Below are 20,974 nucleotides of genomic sequence, written 5' to 3' on the forward strand. Positions count from 1 at the left end.
CTCGAATCGAACTTTTTATGTCTATCTGTGGACGTTCTATCTATGCTCTGTGGTTAAAAGAACATTTTGATTTTTGACAAACAAACACATTTTACCTATTTATGGTTTATTGTGTCTTTTTTATTTCGTCAGTCGTCGCATACATTATAAATTAAGTTAAAAAGGGAGAAAGTAAAAGGATTCGCTTAAGATAAAAAGCAAAAATTCTACATCTTATAATGCCAGACGAGAGCTGACGCTATTTACTATCTACTAATTTGATTATTGTGGTGCAATTAGTGATGATTCCTTTCCACGAACCTTAACATAATTTCGTAACAAACTAAATGGCCAAGCATTAAGTGTAAAAATGTTTGGTATAAACGGTACTGATTTCCCACCAGTGAAAGAGGATACTTTTTGCAAATATGTTTTGTATTACGAGATAAACAACTCAAGGTGATTAACGTCATATTATTTTGCTAAGATTTATGTTGTACACAATTTGTTATAATGTATGTCATATTTGTTTACAGGGTTCGTATTTGGGATTTAATTATATTGATACCGAACGCCCTTTTTGTACTATTCTTAGTGGTTAGATTCAATAAAGCTCAGTTAAAATTGCGTGCTACTAGTAGTCCGATTTTTCTGACTTTTTATTCATTAGTATGGGGAAATGTTATCATCAGTCTAATAAGATGTGCAGTGTCCATGACTGTGAATGCAGCTATGCCCCTTGGAGGTCTAATTGATAAGATCCTGTGGGTCACTGTAAGATTCTTCCTCCTTGCAACTGAGATGAGTGTGGTAATTTTTGGACTTGCTTTTGGTAAGTTAAATGAATACCTTTATTAATTTTGATACAATACGATATTTTCTTAAGAAATTGTAGCTACTGGATCAAAATATGTCCAATCTGAAAAGACCCGTTAGTGTTAATCACATAAATAGGTACTTAAATTTACGCTATCATATTATTTCATTCCAGTAAATGGTGCATACATGCACCACGATTGTTATTTTCTATGTTAATCTTCTGCATAATATTTTGTAAGATTATTCTTAACCGAGCATTATTTCAGGTCACATGGATAGTCGGAGCAGCATTAGATATGTTTTATTGGCAACATCGTTTATATCACTGGCATTTACCGTGACCCAAGGAACTTTGGAAATTGTAATGCCAGACGACATGTTCCACATTGATTCCAGAGATTATGATTTGTTTGGACACGGCGGAATGCTCTTCTGGTTCACTTCATCTCTCGTATTTGGTATCATTTATTTAGTCATCTTGCTCCTTCCGTGGATACCTATCAGAGAGTATTTAGCTTTGCCAAGTAAGTGTTAATTTTCAGATATTTTGTTTCAAAATAAATATGGATATGTATTTACTATTAAGATACATAGTACATATTCCTGTATCAATTTTATGTTAAGTTCAATTCTCAAAAACATCTGAACAGATTTTATTTTTTTGGTGCATTTGTTACCACTTGGATTTGGATAATAATTAAAAAAATTCACAAATTAAACATCAGAACAAGATGAGCCGATGAAAATAGCTCATAATGTCATCAAAATACATATTGTGTGTTTTTTTTCTGATTGAGTTAATCTTATTAGAGCTTGAACCTGATAGATTCAGATAGTAAATAAAAAAAAAATTAAAACCAAAAAGGATCAAGTAACAAATATAGAGTTTCATGCATTCAATATCTCTTGAAATTTATAAAATCTTTTATGTAACAGTTAATTTCTATTTAGACATTAACTTGTCCACCACAATGACTTGTCATTGTAAAAAATAACAAGGTTGTTACACTATCATTTACACTTTTTATGATTATTATTATAGTACCAATGCTGCTTGTATATTTTTTCGTTACATTTTGTTTTATCTACTTAGTTATTACTTTGATATCATATTGTACTAATTCCTTGAAGTAGCTTCAATTGTTTATCTTGGTTACTACAAATCATACAGGGGTTAAAGTTTATTGTTAAGTGAATTGAAGCATTATTTCAATGGTTTTTTAAACCAGTAAAAGTAGGTAAAAACTAAGAACCAAGGTTATAAGAACTAGAAACAAGAAAAGGTACTTGGATCTGTTAAGAGCTGCAAGGTTAATATTTTAATTATTTTAGTTTGTAGTTAATAGAAATAGTAATAAAGAGTCAAGGTTAAGTTAGGCATTTATCATGTTATTTTAAACATTATTACAGTAAAATAAATGATCAATTATTAGTAATAATATGTTTGATAACAGTAAATTACTCTTTTTATCACTTTGTAAACAGTTTCTTTTACATTCTTTAATGTAGGTTAAAATATGATATTCAAGTTCCTGATTAATTTCATACTTACATGTTCTTCCGATTTCATTTCCTTATACTTAAACTTTATAAGGGTATTTTTTTTTCGTAACATATTTACACATTACATAATAAAATCAGTTACTTACATAATCAACATAATCTACTTGTGGTGTTATAAAATAAGATATGAAAATATAACAATTAATTTATGTGAATATAGCTACTAACACATATTTTATTTATTACTCATTTAATAGTGATCATCATTTATATCATAGAACAATTTCATTTCTGGACAAAAAGATTATGTTTTCACACACATAAAATATGCAAATTAGTGACAATGAGAAACTGATGCATCACAGAGAGTAAAGTAACAAAGACATATTATAATAAACTAGCCGCCCCAGCTTCGACAATAATAGATATAAGCATTCAGGAATCACATATTCTTAGATTACACTGTTAGAACGAAATAATGGTTTAATTTTTATTGGTCTAGTAGGTAGTTTATAGCATGTAAACATTAAAAAATTATAAAGGTTTTTGTCTTTATAATATTACCTAGTTAGTTCAGATGTTTTAGATTAATTGCAATTCTACTTTATAGCATACTAGCTGCTCGCCCAGGCTTACCCAGGATAAAAACGAAATAAAATGTAGCCTATCCTACTTCCTAATAATGTAGCTTTCTATTAGTGAAAAAAATCATTAAAATCGGTGGGAACTGGGAGCCTATTCAATTCAATCAAACAAACAATCAAATCTTTCCTTTTTATATAATATTAGGGTAGATAATTCTGTAATGTATTATATTTATATCCATTGTTTGTTTGTTCCAGCGAAACTCTCTTTTTATTTTTACGTATTACTTCTGGCTTTACTTGACATAACACAGGCAGTTGGAGCCGGTCTCTTGATTTGGGGTTCGATGCAACCCGGTCTATGTGTTGTTGATGTTACCACCTGGCTTTATTTCTCTTTGTATACGCCACTCGTTTATCATACGTTCCTCAGCGAATTTTTCAGGTGAGTACATAAATGTTTATATATGCATGCAGGTGTTAAGACACGCGATGTACGTAGCTGATGTAAAAATCATTTCTAAATGTACAGTTTTAAATAATAAGATTTTCAGTAACTTGTTACTATTTTAAACTGTCAAATCGTTGAGTTCCCACATGATATGAAAAGCGAAACTTTTTCTCAAAGAATTGTACTAAATTGTCTAACACAAATTACAAATTGTACTTATATTATTATTTTTATTCATTGACAATTTCAGTGTATCACAGCCAAGTATAATGTTCTCATACAAAGCTCAAATGGATGAGCCAATGGATGACGACCAAGTCTCTCTACCGCATCAACAAAGTTTCAGCTCTCTTAAAACGGATTCTGATTACATTTACCAGGTATAGTTGCTAGAAAATTTTATGTTGGAGGGGGCCTAGTCTCAAGGCCCTAAATCCTAAATCTCATCTTATCTTACTGAATGAACGTGAATGTAATTTATTTTTCCCTTTTTACAAAAGTACATAATTATTTGTGTTGTATGTCAGTGGGAAAAACTCTTTTAAACCAAACTACATCTTGTTAATGTGATCTATCAATTTTAGCAGAGCAACAGTGTATACGACAGTACTCTATTTGAGGCAGGTGGGACGACTCCAATGAATCCCATGTATAGTGCATCCTTACAGAGTCCCGACTCAATAGCATCCGGCCAATCAATAGACATGCACACTGGTTTCGTGAACCAAAATATGTTATCAACATAACAATAACAGTATAATATCGAACATGTGAATAACACAATAGCAGTGGAATCTTTACCACAGTTATACTATGATTGCAGCTACAAACTGAACAAGCTGTGGTAATTATTCCATTAATTTTAAGTCATTTGTAAGCCTCATAACATCTTTAAATCCAAAGATATCTTACTTTAAGATTTTAACGACTATTTACTGTATAGTTTTTAAGTTTGCGTGTCCTAGTTTTTCTTCGAAGAATCTCTTTGTGTGTTTGTTTAAAAGCTTGTTTTGGTAATAAGTGTATCCAGTGATCGAATAGACTTGAGACTGTTACATCCCATCACTGCTTTAAATGTATGTAATGGATCCATCCACATAATTTCATATAAGATTAAGGTTATTGTAATATTGTCGTAAAAGTGTGTAATTTTGGACATCGAATCCAAGCCTAATTATACATTATACAGTGGGAAATCCAAATTGTCATGAAATTTATAATACTTTAGTGTTTTTCTTTGAATGAGCTACACTCGATCAATTGTTTAGATTTATAATAACATTACTAGCAACCAATTCGAACATCTAACAACATTATTGCAGTGAGTTGAATACGAAAATTAGATTTTTTATAATTATTTATTAATTGTAATTTTCTTGTGTGCATTCAACTTGAAAATTCAGTGCAGGTAGATGTGCTCCTACTAATTTTATTCCATATAAATTGATTATGATACTTACATAATATTGTTTTATAAATATGTAAAAGCAGTATTTTTAATTAGGAAAAATCCTTAGTAACAACAGCTATGTTGCAATTTTAATCAACATAAATTATAATCTTTTAAGTATATTATTGTACTATGAATTTTCTATAATAATTTTATTATCGTACTGTGATGTTTTACCTACTTATTTTATTTTTGTTGTTGATTTATTATTTTATATTGTTTTAAGTTCTCAAGATCAATATTTAATACAGCTAAGCTGGTGTATTTAGATTAAGCTATGCGCACTCTAAATGAAAATAAGGTTTTATAACAATTATTATTTTAATAATATCAATACATTTTCGGTCATCATCACTAAGTTTTATGAATATAAAGATTCATAAAGATGCCTTAAAATATAAACTTATAAAAAAAAATATGTTCATCAGACAATGTAATAGCAATAATTGGTAATATCCTCAAAAAATAATAAAAGCGTTTTATCAAATCACTTCTAGGTTGAAATAATGAATTAAACTAATATGGCTATGATGAATTAATATATCTGTTATGAAACCAATCAATTTATATATTTTGCTTTAGCTTGATCGCAACCACTGTACCGCGCCCTAGGTATGTGCGGTGAGGCGGGGACCGGGTAAGAAAGAGTTAGAAGTAAGAAAAAAACGGAACGGTCGGTACATTCCCCGGCCTCGCCGCGCACATACATATACAGCGGTACAGCGGTTGCGGTCAAGCTATAAAGCTATTTAGTTAAATGCAACATTGTCTGAATTAATTGAACGATACGATTACTATCAATTAAAATCTTTGGCGGTAGATTATATTTCAGTGCTAGGGAACTTTGTAAGCTTGTCATGAAATTTATACAACTAATTAAGTAACATAGTATAAAATATCTAGTAAACAGCAGACAGAACACGTTTTGCAGCTAAGTCGTCATTTAACTAGTCTTAGGTTTTTATAAAAAACTATAGAAAGGGGTATAAGAACTTGTGTAGATTTTAGATTGGCTCTAGAGGCAGCATATGAACTATTAAAGTTTCTGTACGTGTAATAAATAGGATTTGATCACAAAAGATTAATAGGTCAATATGTAAAGAATTAAAATTGTTCAAGGATCCATTATGCCATGGACAAAAGCTCCATCGTCAATTTGTTCTCGCAATAAATATTATAATATCCGAACGAGGCGATTGTCAATTTTCTTTTGAAAAATGTGATAGCCCACATGATGTATACTATGCACCTATGTGAAACCTTATATAAGTGATATTTTAGTTAAGTCGTAGCTATATTTTTGTTATTTTCAACTGTGAGAAACAAATAAAGTAAGAAATTTAATCATGGTTTGTTTCATTTTTCTATAATTTCCTTGTAGTTCTATTGTATTGGTTCTGCCGCTGAATAAATTTATCGGTTTAGACTAAGTTTAGCTTAGATTTGGTTTGAGATGAAAAAAAATATATTGTCATCATTGAAAGTCGATGGGCCTTTCAGACAATTATGGTGTTATTTTTTTATTATTTAAATAATTAACCAGAGAAACATTAATTTAAAGCCTGGCACTTCAATATTAATTATATTAAGGTGAGTGAAATGAAACATGTTATTTTTATTACAAATTATATATATTTCAATTAGTTGAGCAATTTATTTTTCTATCTCTTCCTGTATAAAAAGATGTTTCAGACTGTCATTAACAGATATTCTTTGACCAGGATCTAACATGAGCATTTTGTCTAGTAAATCTCTAAGTTGTCCAATTTTTTTTTCCTCACTGGCTGACATGTCTTTTCTACTCTTCTTCAGTTCTTTAGACAGGTCTCTCTGAACGGTCACATATGAAACCTCTTCTAATTTTTCCCTACCGGAGAATTCATCCTTTCTATGCAATAAAAAATTATTATTATAATTAAAATGTTGATCCTTAAATTTTCCTTTTCGCAATAATCTTGCTGGTATTTTTCCTTTAAGGTCCATGAAACATTTTAACATCTTATTGTTAGAGTTGCCAGTAAAAAGAATTTTTCCGGTAGCCATTTCATAAATAGTGCAAGCTGTTGACCACATATCTACACCATGGCCATGTGGTATACCAAGTATTATTTCTGGTGCTCTATAAAATCTGGATACTAAATATGGTGTTGGCTCATTATCATTCACTTTTGAAGCAGATCCAAAATCACACAGCTTTAGGATATTTTTCTTTTCATTTACTATAATATTGTCAGGTTTGATATCAGCATGAACATAACCTATTTTTTTAAGGAGTCTCAAGGCTAATAGTAACTGAATTGTGTAACTTGTGAGTGCCTTAATATTTAGTCCATGATGCTTACCATATTTCTTCAAAACACTTCTTAAATCCATATGAAGACATTCTAATACTAAGCAGAGGTGATTTTTATGGATAAAATGACCTTCCAACCGTACACAATGGTATTTATTATTTGGGTCTGCATTGCACAATTCTTTTAAAGTAGTTATTTCTTTAAGTCCAGTTTTAAACATTAGTTCATTATTCCTCATTATTTTAATTGCAACTTCATTGTTTGTTTTGTTATCTTGAGCTTTAACAACATTAGCAAATACACCCTGTCCCACTAAACATTTGATTGTATATCTGTTATTGTTTATAATATCCCCTATTTTAATATTGTAATATCCTTCTGCATCATCCCAGTTGTCTGTCAATTGAGAGCTGGTCTTATTGTTATCTTGTGTCACTTTGTCTGAACTATGTTTTGTTGAAAAATCTTCTTCAGCAAACATATCTGTAATTTTATTTTCTACTTCTATTTTTGTTTTATTTGAAATTGTGGAATCCTCATTGTTTGTTAATGGTTCATTAGAAATTTTTTTTGTATCTGTTTTATTATTTAGTTCTTGTATTTTTCCATTATTTGTTAATTGCTCTAAAAGCTGTTTTCTTTGTTTTCTCCTCAGCTCAATAATATGTTCTTCATCTTCAGAATCCAACTGAGAATAATCATGGTTAGGTGATGTTTCATCATCAAGAATAATTTTTGGTTCAGTTACATTTTTTTCACTTTTACTCTTTTTACTTTTTTTACTCTTATCTTCATTGATATTGTCGGAGCTTCGACGTTTAGAATGTTTGTGACTTCTACCATGTTTAGAATGTTTTGTTATATTTTTAAGTTCATTTTTTAAAGTCTCTCTTTGTTTGATCAAATCATCAATGTTAGAGCTGTAGTTTGATGAAAAAGGTGGTGTTTTTGAATCACTAATGCAGGATCTGGAATCTTTCTTTCTTCTGGAGCTTCTTTCTGAACTTTTATTGTCATGTTTTGAATATTTGCGGTAACTGTCGGACATATTGTATTCTATTTGTGTTCAATTTTGATATCCCACAATTTTGGCAGCCAATCTGTAAACAATAATAATGAAACTTTTAATAACTTAGAGATAATAAAGAGAACAATACTACATTAAAATAATAAGATATCATTCAATATAAAATAAATTTATTATGATGCAAGCATGTTTACAAGGGAGTCAGATTTATGATACACAATTTGATATAAGACATGTTTTGGTATCATAAATCTGTGTAAATGTAGGTATAAAATATGTAATGTTAACTATTATAGCACTGATTACATTTCCACCCATTCTCGACATCTGTATTGCCAACATTACTGTTCAACTTTTCATGTTGCTATAATCAAAGTTTGTGCCATTCCAAGGGTTGCTTGGTCAGTCAAATTCCAACTCATTTTACTTTTCCATCCATTGTTATCTAAATTGGAATGAAAAATGTTATTAGTTGTAAATAAAAATGTCAAATTAAATACATATTAACAGATAAAATACTCAAGTAGACAGTATCTACACAAAATTAGGGAATATTTTATTACTTATCCTTGTTCTCCCTTTTTGTTATCATTCCAATAATACACATGGAGATAGCATGAAAGATCCTAAATATAAATTAATAAGAATAATTGGAAAGTTTGTCTCTATTTGTGCAAAACAGTTAACATTTATTAACAAATCACAAATTAAATTATAAATAGGTAAGTGATGATTTGGTGACAATTTAACGTCAAAATGATTATGAAGAGCCCTGTAAAAGTCACTGATGAACACCTAAAAATAATATTTGGCAGTAGCACTATTTCTGCAGCATTTAAAAAATATAAACTCTTAGACCGTTAAAATGTAGTTATATGTATTTTATTTTGGGCCTCAGAAGTACAACCTGCAATATAAAAATATATATAATACAAATATTAACAATTGTTAGTTTCCAACTAATATAAATACAAACAGTTAGGAATTACTAACTGTATTTTTTAAATGCTTACCTATTTTAATTGAACTATATCGCAATCCAATTCTCATAAAATAGGTGTACTTAACAGGCCATTAGCTACACATACACAATTTTTTTCAAGTTTTATGTCACTGATGTATTTAAAAAAATTATAGCATTTCTAAAGTTGTAACAACTCACATTTTTTGTAGAACACTTTTTTTTTAAATGGCCTACAAGCATTTATTTAACACAAATTTGCCAAAAGTAGATAAATAATTGAAAATTGAAATATAGTTTGATCAATGATAAAATTGGGGAAAATAACAATTTGACGTTTGACAACGAAACGGAGTAATGACCAATGACCATAGAGGAAGGATGTATAACTGACCAATGACTAAAAGGCCCTACTCACGGTTCAACACAACCCACAATCTGCTGACACAATTTGTTGAAGTCGCGATTGAGCGTTCTCTACTCACGATTCATCCAACCCTCAATCTGCTGATACAATTTCATTCCGCGATTGCTTGCCACAACGTGTGCACGTCACGTTGATGCCTGGCCTGATGCTAAACCTCAACGCAATAATACGCATTATTAATGGATATACTAATTTATGAAATATAAGATAATTATCTTTGTAAAGCTTGTATTTTTTCCAATTTTATTGATAGATTTCAAGGGCTATAAAGTATAAACGGCTATAAAATATAAACATCTTCCTCAAATATGTAAAAATGTCTTTCCCGCGTTTATCTCAAAACCGCCATTTTGAGATTACTGCGCAGCGCGATTGAGCCGAGATTGGAGCAATCACAATACTCACGTTTCAACACGCACACAATCTGCTGAGACAATTTGTCGGGTTGCTTCCGCGCCGATTCAATACGCAACATGTTGGGTTACGCCCCCAACGTGCCCTCAACTATACTATTCACGACACAATCTGTCAGCTCACTGCAGATTGTGTCAACAGATTGTTACTGAAATTGAATCGTGAGTAGGCTACTTAAGGAATCCTATGGACAGGGCATAATGTTCTATACAAACAACTGATTATACAAATATCATGCATTTCGATACCGAAATAATAAAACGAATACTGTCTCTTTCTAACTAATGAATATTCTGCTAAGTGAAAATATATGACTATACGTCAGTCAGTGCTAATCTAAGGTGCTAATTCTATACCTTTTGACATTTGAAGTTAGCTCAAATACCTACTGTGGCCGGGCGCCATTTTATGTTCTCGTTATTATGATGTACATGCTCTGTCATTGCTCCGTAGTAAACATTGAAAAATATTGAATATTTTTGTGATTGTGACAAACATTTGTGTCTAAAACATATAGTGTGGTCAAGGACAAATAGTGGCATAATACCAAAGCGCAGTATTGTGGGATGTGGCTCCGGAAAGAATGAAAACTAGAAAAGTTTGTCTTTGCACCGGTATGTATACGTTTTGACTGAAATATTAGTTATTACTTTGCTGATATACTTATTTTCATGTATATTGAATTGAGGAGTATTCACAGACTATGTTCAGTGTAAAATTGTTACCAAATATAGCTTTATTTTGTATATTTTCGTTCTAGTAAAATAATGAATTTGGGTGCTAGGGATGACTTATAATATCGACATCAGCAAAATGTTCGATGAAGACTTAATCTTAAGAATAGTTGCTTTGGTGAATACACTTCCAAAATAACAAATTAATTTTGCCAAGAGCAGCAGAAGGAAAAATAAAACACTTAAATTTACCTAATATGAATTTTAACTTAAGTAAGATTAATCGCTTTTATAGTAGGTACTTTAAAAATGTATTTACAAATAAGTCAGGTCAGGACTAAAATTATAATAACCTAAAAATTCATTTTTTGAAGGTTACCAAGAAGTGAAAATAGAAAAGGAGAATGGTTAGAAGCAATTGAAACTGAAAATATCAAGCCAAATGTAAAGGATATAATATCATAGTATGTTCCCTACATTTCCCCGAAAGTGCTTTCAATAGAACAATGGATGTGATTAGTCTGCACGATGATGCTATACCAGTATGTCTGCCGTTGCATTCACACAGGGTGAGGTTTTTATCTGTAGACACGTGATGTCTTCCAATTTACTTTTGGTCTTTTTGTTTAGATTTAGGGCTGTCATTTATAATCTAACGTTTCTCCTATTTTGAAGGAGGCCTGTGAACAAACTGAGATGGTTTTATATGATTTTTTGAGTACAAATTTGGGTGATATTTGGTTGTTGAAATGTTATTGACTGAGGGAAAGTGCAATTTACTTTAAATATATGGGGTGTTTTAAGTTATTTTTCTATTCTTTATAAATTTATATTTATAAAGCATTTCAATGCCATAAAACCAAAAATATAAATTCAAGTTCCGCTATTGTAAGCCCTAATGTTGATATTAATTTCAAACCATCAGCATTGCCCTTTTAATTAAAATGTATTGCATTTTAGTTTAAATGTAAAGTGAACAATGCTAGTAAATGTAAACTGTGACATTTCATTTCCAGGTACCAGTTGAGCCTCAAATCCCGAACTCAAAAATGAACAGAGTGTATCCGAGTGCATTCCAGGCTGCACAAAATAGTTTAGCTCTATAATTTTCTCTATTATTATATATTATTGTTTTTTTTTGTCTATTATTTATAAATAAATAAATACAATTACTGTATATTGTGTTGTTCATCGTAATAAAATACTATTATATACCTATATTAGTATATATTATGTTGTTTCATTATATTACATTCCTCAAAACTGAAATTACCAAATTGTAAGTCTACCGTAATCCTTATATCGAAGTCATACTTAATTTTATTAATTGGCATTGTCATTTTTTCCATTTGTAATTTTACTTCTATGTTTTGTACAATAAAGTTAAAATAAATAAAAAAGAGTGTGTGTTTATGTACACGCGTTAGAAGTTACGCGCCAAAAGAAGTATAACTTCAAAAAAAATATATTAATATTATTTTTATATCGATAAACATAATAATGTTTATCGATATATTCTCGGCACTAAACACCGCCATGTTTTGTTACAAGCAATATGGCGCCGGCCATACTTTTTTTGTAGGTATGTCACAGTTTCCATGTGATTCCATTCATTGGTAATGACTAATGAGCACAGATTAAGTATTAATGAGTAGTGCTCTACTGTGCTCTACGGAGTCTACTCTCTATGGATCATGTCAAAATTGCCACGAAAGAAGAACCAATGTAAACTTAGCACCCCATCAATGGATTTTTGGGTCGAAAATGACCTTGATCGATAGGTCTCCGTTAGGTCCTTTAAGGTCCCACAATTTTTTCGTTAGGTCCCCTTTAGTTTTTTTTAAATAATTTTTTAAATTTTGGGTATAAAAAAAATACACTTTAGCACCCCATCCATAGAATTTTGCGTCAAAAATGACCTTAATCGATAGGTCTCCGTTAGGTCCTTAAAGGTCCCACAATATTTTCGTTAGGTCCCCTTTAGTTTTAATTTTGGGTATAAAAAGTTACACTTTAGCACCTAGATTAAATTTGTATTTTTCCAAGATAGTCTCGTGGGGAATGCGGTTCAATATCGCGTTTTAAATTAAACTTTATCTCTTAGTTCTTAAAGATTAAATTTGAGTATATTTTCTTTCCATGATAGTCTCGTGAGGCCACATCAATGATCGAGTAAACATGACACGATTATTTGTCTTGATCAAATCGCTAAACGATACATCGACGATTATCGATATGCACAGGTTTTGATTATTTTATAATAGTATTTTCTAGGGTTTGGTTTTACGCGAGTATTAAACATTTAGAAATTAAAGATTTTTTAACGGATTTTAAACGCGATTTATTCATTATATTACTGACGAGACTGTGTCGTGTCGTGTGTAGGTCTCCCCGTGACCACGCTCGCTGTAAAGTGTTCGAAACGTCGGGAAAATAATATAATGAATAAATCGCGTTTAAAATCCGTTAAAAAGTCTTTAATTTCTTTTATTTTATAATTTTAATAACATAAATAATTTAACAATTTCAATGATGGACCTATACGGACCTAACGGTAAAGAATACGATTTTGATAAAATTCACCAATTTTGCTATGGATGAGGTGCTAAAGTGTAATTTTTTTATACCCAAAATTAAAAAAAAAATATTTATAAAAAAAAAACTAAAGAGGACCTAACGAAAATATTGTGGGACTAACTAACGGAGACCTATCGATCAAGGTCATTTTCAACCCAAAATTCCATTGATGGGGTGTTAAGTTTGCATTGGTAAAGAAGACCCACGGCAAATTAATTTCACAAACCTCACCAGCTTAAATTGGATAGTGCGCACATATTTGCAATCCTAAAATTTGTGTTAGGTACTAATACATTAAGTGCAATATGCAATGTTTGTAATATATAATATATTATTAATATTAATGTTTTTTCCGTGTTTGTGTTTGCACCGGTTGATACTGGGTTGATACCAACCCTACTATTATTTTATTAGTTGTCATTAGTTGTCAGTTGTAACTTGTCAGGTGTTGTCAGGTCAGGGCATAGAGGAAGGATGTATAACTGAGATAGAGTGGCTACTCTGTGGTAATAAGTGCATGTATGGAACGTGCTGCCATCTGCAACTTTGTAGGATAACTAATGCTTTAAAGGGGTATATATATATTATATATAGCTATGCAGTATGCATATCGACATTAATTAGCACCAGATATGGAGCGAAAGTATATTTACAAAAATATTACTAACACCAAGAAAAGCGTCGTTTTCTTGACAACACTCTTTTTGTGGCGTTAGTAATATTTTTGTAAACATACTCTCACTCCATAAGTTGCCTTGTAAGTTGAGTAAATAATAAATAAGTAATGAGGGCAACCAGGGGTGAGAATAAAAAACAATTTATTTAGCGGTATTCACGTTTATTAAATTGAAATTGAGATTTATATACTATACACTTGCTAAAACCTCTAAAATCTGCTAAAACCAAAAGCTTTAGTTATTTCAGTGCAGTCACTGAAATAACTAAAGCTTTTGTTCTAAATAAATAAATAAATCATTTATTGCATAAAAACATGGTACATACAAAGATATTATTAAGATCAGAATTAAGGAACATTCATGTTTTTACTATAACTACATAGCATACAATAATTATTATTAATTGACATAATGAATGAAAATGATTAGATATTTATAGTAAAAATACGAGTCAGGAGTATTGTCACTTAAAATTAGGTTATACATAAATCATTAGTCATACAGTCAATCAATTAATATCAATATCATTATTTTATATTATTTAGACATTTTTCATATCATACAGAAATTCATTTAGGTTGTAAAAACAATTCTCTAATAAGTATTTATTTAATTTATTTTTAAATCCTGGAAGAGGAACCCCTTGCAAGTCTTTTGGGATTTTATTAAATATTTGAATACCTAAGGAACATTTTTTTTGTACAAAGTTAATTTAGGCCTCGGTAAAAACAAATTGTTTGGATATCTTGTTAATTTTCCTATTTCTTTATTAGTTTTAAAATATTGAGGATGTTTTTTTTTATGAAAATACAAATTTCTTTGATATAAATACATGCAAGAGGCAGGATTCTCAAGTTTTCAAAAAGTTCTAAGCTTCTAGCGTGTTTTCTCCTCCGTTGAAAACTCATGATCACAACGTTCACAACAGTTAACAACAATAAAACAAGTAACAAAATAACAAAACAAAACTTAACTAAAACAAAAACATAACCAGATATATTTAACAAAAACAAATGAGATAACCTCGAAATCGCATCAACGTCCGTCCGAAAGTTGAAAACTATGGTTGACAATGACAGTCGCACATCATTACAAGATGGCGGCTTTTTTTTAAATTTTAGTTATACCACTCACCGCCCGCGTCGCTGTCGTCTATGCGTTTACATGACAGTTTTGAGTGTGCCCCCCCTGGGTCAGGGGAAATAATATAACCTATAAAATTTGAAACCAAATTTTAAATTTTAAAAACTAAATACATATAATTTTAATAGACAATACTTTGCTGGTAAAAATTTCTGGAGTAAGCAAGAAGAATAAACTTTCATTATGAATATAATAATGAAAACCGTTTCAAGGAATTACAATGTTGGGTTATCTCCTATTAGAAATATTCACATAACCAAGGGTATGAATTATATACATTTTTCACTGAAAAACTATGTATCATCTCTTGATTTTTCTCTAATTAATACTTTTTTTACCCATCAGTACAATACCTGTATTCTCAGTCAGCTCTCGGTGTTGATTCATATTTAATCTCAAGGAAGAATATCAAAGAACAATTTGCGCAATTTTCTGAGAATTTTAAGGCAAAAATGAATGACTTCGTTCAAAATCCTAAGCATATGATTTTTACTGAAGACTTAAAAAATATGGTACACATGGCTGAACCTTCAGATTTAAACTTGGTGCTGGATATGGTTAAAAAGTAAGAGTAAGTTTTTATTATTACGTAAAATGTTAGCCACAATCTACTATGTTACACAATAAACTAATAATAAATCATCTTCAAAATTCCATGTGAATTTACAAATTGATTATATGCATATAAATAAAAATTGAAACTATTATATTTAATTTTTATTTAGATTTAACACACAGAAAACAGAATTCCGATTTGGGTCCTTTGTATTTGGTCCAGTAGTGATGAGGATGTTCTACTTCCTTGATGCACCTGTAGATGCAATTAAAGTAAGTTATTTTAGTTTGTTGCCTAATTAAAAAAAAAAATCATTTAAATAAGTATTTCCTCTAAGTTAAATTATTCTATAAAGTATACATTTTGGGAACTATATTTTCTATCACCAAAATTTTTATTTGTCATCAAGTTGTATCACCTAATAAATAGATCTATCACCACGAAATATTTTCGTTCTCAGATAAACAAAAATTGTTCCCAGGTATGAATTATCAAATTAATGTTAATATATGTGTAAAATAAGAGATCAATAACCAATAAAATTATATTGCATTACATGAATACAAACTTCGTTCTTATAATAACAGTTTTGTTACTTAAATAATAGCTCTGTGCTCAGAATGGTAGATCTGTCACCAAATAAATTGGTTATTATCGATCCCTGACTGCGACTCCTTTTTTTTGATATTTTGTCACCAATACAGTAGTAACATTTTATTTCGTTCAGATATTAAATTAATAGTATTTGTTACCAATTTAATACATCAATTTATAATTTTGATGAAAAAAAAATATCTCAGGATTTTAGGTGATTTATTGTGGAACTGATTTTGCATTGTTTGGTGACTACATTTTGGTGACAGATCTAATATTTTGAGGACAAACCCTATTATTTAAGAAACACAAAACTAATTAAATTGGTGATAGCTTAAATGATACCCATACATTTTTCTTGATTTAGTCATAGTCATAGTAGCTTTTTGAATCATTATATAAGTATATTTATTAATTATTTCAGAGTTTCGAAGATCCTGCAAATGAGGGTTTCTTTGATCAATTGATCACATATCAAATTTTACTTGATTTGTTGTACAACCATGCGATGTATGAAGAAATGTACAAAATATTTGATAAAATACAAGAGCGTCAGTTGAATATGACAAAGTATCCTAAGTATCCAGTAGTGTTGGTGCTTGCTGCCTGCTACAAACAGGTTAGTGTATATTTGAATTTGATATTTAGCTTTTGTAATATTCAAAATTTTTTACGAATATAATATAATTATTAATCTCCAGAATGTCGAAAGACACGCATTTGAATCCCGAGAAATATTTATTTGTTCTATACTTTAATAATGTATTTATTACAACCTTACCATTTATGAATTGAAAGAACTAACAAGTAGAGTAATTTTTTTCTAAATATAAAAAAAAAATATTTAATGAAAAATGATCACCATTAGGTATCTACTTAATATTTTTTGTTCAAGAACACAGCGCAAAGTTATGAATATGCGAAGAAATTGTGGAATGAGATGATGCAAGTGGGTTCTGTACCACTCAGGAGAGCTTGTACTTTAATGGCTGGTAAGTTATAATTAAAAACCGTCTTCTAAAAATGGAGGTTCTCAATTCAATTGTATAGTTTGTTTGGGTTTTTTTATCATCTTTCCATAGAAGAAATCAATTGCTTCGTGCCGGAGGCTAGGCGTCGTCCCGATAAGGAAAAAGTGGTTTTGAATCCTACCTTTTCATTTCAATTCATTATTTTTCAATTCTTTAAAAATTGAATTTCTTTACAAATTTTTTTAAACTCACAATATATAATATGGTCTATGATAGATTATATGTATTATAACTCTTTTTACATGAACATTCTAAAGTAATGTGTTAATTGTTACAGCTTTAGCATTGAAGAATAATGAGCCACACGTAGCTTTGGAATGTGTCGCACTGCAAACTCCACACTATGTTACAATAAGGAATATTAAGGTAAGAACTTTTAGTATTTGTTTTATAAAACTTGCAACAAATAAGCCTACTCTGAGAATTTATTCAACTTGTTTAAAAAATGTTTCTTTCTACATTAATCTATGTTTTTTTATATTATCATTCATATATAATTTAAGTATGAAATGAATACAATGGAATCATTGACATATTATAAACAACTAGACTCTCATTTCTCAATCCATTATTTCGCGACATTCGAAAGTTACATTGAAAGAAAACACTGCCGAACATTCGCGTAGGCAGAGTTTTGCCTTGGACACTTTTTGAGCGTTATTGTGTCTCTAGTTTATTGTATTACAATGAATGGAAATATTTATTTGTTTAATATCGTAATATGATTAAGGGCCGATTTTTCAATCCTTGGTTAAAATTTATCCGTCCAATAAAGTATTACACAAACATTTTAAAATGTCACCTGTAAACTGTCATATACGGACAATTAGAATACTTCATCAGAATCAGATTCAGAATTAGTTATTCGATGAATAAGTTTTAACCAAGGATTGAAAAATCAGCCCTAAGATAAAGTAAATATCCGTTAACATTACAGGTAATGGCATTATCTAAAATTGAGAGGATAGATGATGCATTGCCCATCCTGAGAGGAGTTCTGGATGTTGACAGTCCAAGGATGGAAAAACATACATTCTTTGAAGAAACTGTAAGTTAAATTTATTTTTGTACTTGTTTTTGTAATAATATAGTACCTTCTCTATATAACAGCATAATGTACTGTTGATACCTTTGTCACCCCGTTAGCTTAAAGATCAACGAGAAGTGAATTAAATTTAAATAAATATAAAAAAAATCAATTTATTTCCTCTATAAAAGTATCTGACATCTCGAAATCCAAGCAGCTGACAAAACACTATTGTATGGACGTAAGGACAACATTTTGTAAATAAGATAAATGATAATGTGATGAAATCATAACAAATGTTCTATGAATTACAGATATCAACAGTTAAAGAAGCTGTGAACAAAAGCAGCAACAAAGATTACGTCAAACAGTTTGCGGATATACAGAAAGCTCTCAGGGATCGTGGCCTCATTGATAACCAGGTAATTAGGAGTAATTTTTTTACGTAAATATACTTTATATATTAACTTATTTCCAAACGTTAAATAAATAGGATAAAAAATAGTTATACTTAGAAAAAAATAAAATCAAATAAACATTAAAAAAATTCTGAGTAATAGATTTTTTTTAATATCTTCACGTAATGCAATGCACATGTATGCAAAATTATAATAATCAGAATTTTAAAATGCAGTTTTACGAACAGTCCTTCTATATCCATATAATATTATGTATTCAGTTTGGAAGGATGTTTTTAGATGCAACAACGTTTTTTTTATTTTTTTTTGGTAAAAGATTGCAGAAACATGTTACATGTATAAACAATCGCATATTAAAAGATCATCAAAAATGTCCGATTGTCGATAAATAAAATAATCATTGAATTGAACACCTTATTTCGTGACAATATTGTCAAAATCTATTGTATTAGTAAGCTCTGCCTAATACGCGTAGGCAGACTTTTACTTCGGATATTTTTTGAGCGTGATTTTAATTATTCTTTATTTACTTTTTACAGACATTGGACAAACTTGTGACAAGTGAAATAATATTATCACCGAAGGCTAAGAACCCAGCTAAGGGTATGCCCAGAATGCCCTACGGACAACGACAGAAAAGAAATATAAGCTAATAATTGTATTTTTAATATGCATCTGTGGAAAACGTTTCATTTGTGGAATAAAAATGTTAATGTTTAGAAATACTAGCAAAAAGCGAAAGGACACACAATGATAAATAATAGACTGAATGATGAAGAATAACATAAATTGTAGATTTTTCTATAATATTTATCATCCAAGTTATTTATCATGGTTAGGTACATTAATATTTTTGTTCCATTTTATTGTGGTCATAATATAAGTTAGTACAAAATTTAAATAGATTTTTAAATGAAATGTTATTCACATGCTGAACCATTTGTAGATTCATTGATAATTTCTGTAAATTATGTGTGTTTTGTCTCGAGTGTTGTTTGAATGAATGAATGTATCAATAAAATATTAAATCAATTTTTTTTTTGTTTTATTCCTATTATACATCTTGTTGGTTACACTTTATAGTCTTTATGTGACTCAAAAACGAAATTTAAGTGATTTGCTTCCGATTGTAGTAAGATAATAGTCAATGTGAAAATATTACAAAAAACGTCAATCCTGGCTGAGTCGAGTGTAGCTAGTATTTTTACATAAATATAATTACCTTTATATGGTGAGATAGAGGTAATAGTACCTACGAGATCCGCATTAAGATCGCCCTTCACCCATCTCATAACCAGGTGAGACGTATATTTTATGAAATTAATAAATAAAATATATGCCTATGCCTTGCCTGAAAAGTACTCTACTTTTTGATAGCTGAAGGTCGATCTTATTCCGAATCTTAGACTTACAGGAGTGAGAACTAGATTATATTTAAATATGTTTTTGTCTGTAAGCATGGTTGCGAAAATGCTGAAAAAAAAAAACTACCAAAAAAAGAACTATATTGTATAATTGTACATTCTATATCTAAACCAGGTGAGACAGGTGTTTCAAGAGATTAATTGATTATGTAATGATAATAATTCATTGCATATTATTAACTTAGTACCTAGAGTATAAGATGTCATGTTGCAGATAAGCTAACAGCTAATAATTATATTATTATTGTTTAATTTATTAGCTGTGCCTCGCGTTTTCACCCGCATTGCTCAGCCCCTGTTGGTCTTAGCATGATGATATACATATATCCTATAAGTTTCCTTGATAAATGGGCTATCTAACACCGAAAAAATTTTTCAAATCGGGCTAGTAGTTCCTGAGATTAGCGCGTTCAAACAAACAAACACTTAAGCTTATAATATATTATTATAGTATAGATTTGTGTTCATTTCAATCAGAACGAATGCTGTCTCGTTCATTTTCGAGTCTGCTAAAGTTGACTTATATAATAATTTATTTATTTCCTATTCATCACAGCTTAACAAAACGTTATTGGCCACCACCTTTTTGCAGTTGACGTTCCATTTTACGCACAAAACATCCCTCGTCAACCTAATTGCTAAGAAATGAACGTCTAGCCAACAACTGTCTTCCCAGAGGAATACATCTAGACCTATTCAAGGATAGAGTGAATAGGCTTTATCTAGACAGGCATAGGTACTCTTTCATAGACCGCAATCAAATGCCTGTCATTCTAATAAAAAGGAAAATATAGCTTGTAACATGAGATAATATTATCCTGTAAAAGCCTTGGTTGTAACCTTAGTTGTAATGATATTCTTCAAATAATATTATCTCCCAGATAAAAAGAGCTGTATAGAGCTGTATAGTTATATCTACTATTAAAAATCAAAGGCATTTTAA

The 20,974-nt window shown here is 30.0% G+C and overlaps 3 protein-coding genes and 1 long non-coding RNA gene across 10 annotated transcripts; 3 read left to right on the forward strand and 1 right to left on the reverse strand.

Annotated features, from left to right (window-relative positions):
• The first annotated feature begins 94 nt into the window (after positions 1-94).
• Positions 95-6,126, forward strand: LOC123699112 (transmembrane protein adipocyte-associated 1 homolog). Of its 2 annotated transcripts, none has more exons than XM_045645989.1 (6): positions 95-438; positions 516-811; positions 1,065-1,322; positions 3,144-3,330; positions 3,587-3,716; positions 3,924-6,126. In XM_045645989.1, the coding sequence occupies exons 1-6, from the start codon at positions 350-352 to the stop codon at positions 4,080-4,082; spliced, it is 1,119 nt and encodes a 372-aa protein (XP_045501945.1). In that variant the 5' UTR covers positions 95-349; the 3' UTR covers positions 4,083-6,126. The 2 variants fall into 2 exon arrangements, with proteins under 2 accessions (XP_045501945.1, XP_045501944.1); XM_045645988.1 differs by having other exon boundaries at positions 97-438; positions 3,921-6,126.
• A 275-nt stretch (positions 6,127-6,401) lies between these two features.
• On the reverse strand, positions 6,402-9,441 carry LOC123699157 (serine/threonine-protein kinase PRP4 homolog). Of its 6 annotated transcripts, XM_045646044.1 has the most exons (4): positions 9,121-9,441; positions 8,671-9,014; positions 8,414-8,552; positions 6,402-8,180 (listed from the first exon to the last, which is right to left on the reverse strand). In XM_045646044.1, the coding sequence occupies exon 4, from the start codon at positions 8,126-8,128 to the stop codon at positions 6,440-6,442; it is 1,689 nt and encodes a 562-aa protein (XP_045502000.1). In that variant the 5' UTR covers positions 8,129-8,180; positions 8,414-8,552; positions 8,671-9,014; positions 9,121-9,441; the 3' UTR covers positions 6,402-6,439. The 6 variants fall into 6 exon arrangements, with proteins under 6 accessions (XP_045502000.1, XP_045502002.1, XP_045502001.1 ...); XM_045646046.1 differs by lacking the exon at positions 8,671-9,014 and having other exon boundaries at positions 9,270-9,441; XM_045646045.1 differs by lacking the exon at positions 8,671-9,014.
• Positions 9,442-10,482: 1,041 nt separating this feature from the next.
• LOC123699193 lies at positions 10,483-11,760 on the forward strand. Its single transcript, XR_006752497.1, has 3 exons — positions 10,483-10,523; positions 10,958-11,152; positions 11,600-11,760. It is a non-coding gene; the product is annotated as an uncharacterized LOC123699193 (long non-coding RNA).
• A 3,247-nt stretch (positions 11,761-15,007) lies between these two features.
• On the forward strand, positions 15,008-19,639 carry LOC123699219 (pentatricopeptide repeat-containing protein 2, mitochondrial-like). The gene is made up of 9 exons (XM_045646116.1): positions 15,008-15,242; positions 15,326-15,545; positions 15,706-15,808; positions 16,555-16,749; positions 17,026-17,122; positions 17,439-17,527; positions 18,099-18,209; positions 18,503-18,610; positions 19,147-19,639. Exons 1-9 carry the CDS (start codon positions 15,164-15,166, stop codon positions 19,258-19,260), a joined length of 1,116 nt encoding a protein of 371 aa, XP_045502072.1. The 5' UTR covers positions 15,008-15,163; the 3' UTR covers positions 19,261-19,639.
• Positions 19,640-20,974: the final 1,335 nt, after the last annotated feature.

This window comes from Colias croceus, chromosome 17 (genome assembly GCF_905220415.1).
Source record: "Colias croceus chromosome 17, ilColCroc2.1".
Classification (NCBI taxonomy): Eukaryota; Metazoa; Arthropoda; class Insecta; order Lepidoptera; family Pieridae; genus Colias; species Colias croceus.

What these genes read in the sequence shown, in the direction of transcription:
- LOC123699112 (XM_045645988.1), top strand. Translation starts at nt 350, where the DNA reads ATGTTTGGTATAAACGGTACTGATTTCCCACCAGTGAAAGAGGATACT. An exon ending in AATTTTTGGACTTGCTTTTG is followed by an intron (nt 812 to 1,064) that starts GTAAGTTAAATG and finishes GCATTATTTCAG; the next exon opens with GTCACATGGATAGTCGGAGC. An exon ending in AGAGTATTTAGCTTTGCCAA is followed by an intron (nt 1,323 to 3,143) that starts GTAAGTGTTAAT and finishes TGTTTGTTCCAG; the next exon opens with CGAAACTCTCTTTTTATTTT.
- LOC123699157 (XM_045646048.1), bottom strand. Translation starts at nt 8,128, where the DNA reads ATGTCCGACAGTTACCGCAAATATTCAAAACATGACAATAAAAGTTCA.
- LOC123699219 (XM_045646116.1), top strand. Translation starts at nt 15,164, where the DNA reads ATGAATATAATAATGAAAACCGTTTCAAGGAATTACAATGTTGGGTTA. An exon ending in GTGCTGGATATGGTTAAAAA is followed by an intron (nt 15,546 to 15,705) that starts GTAAGAGTAAGT and finishes ATTTTTATTTAG; the next exon opens with ATTTAACACACAGAAAACAG. An exon ending in ATACATTCTTTGAAGAAACT is followed by an intron (nt 18,210 to 18,502) that starts GTAAGTTAAATT and finishes TATGAATTACAG; the next exon opens with ATATCAACAGTTAAAGAAGC.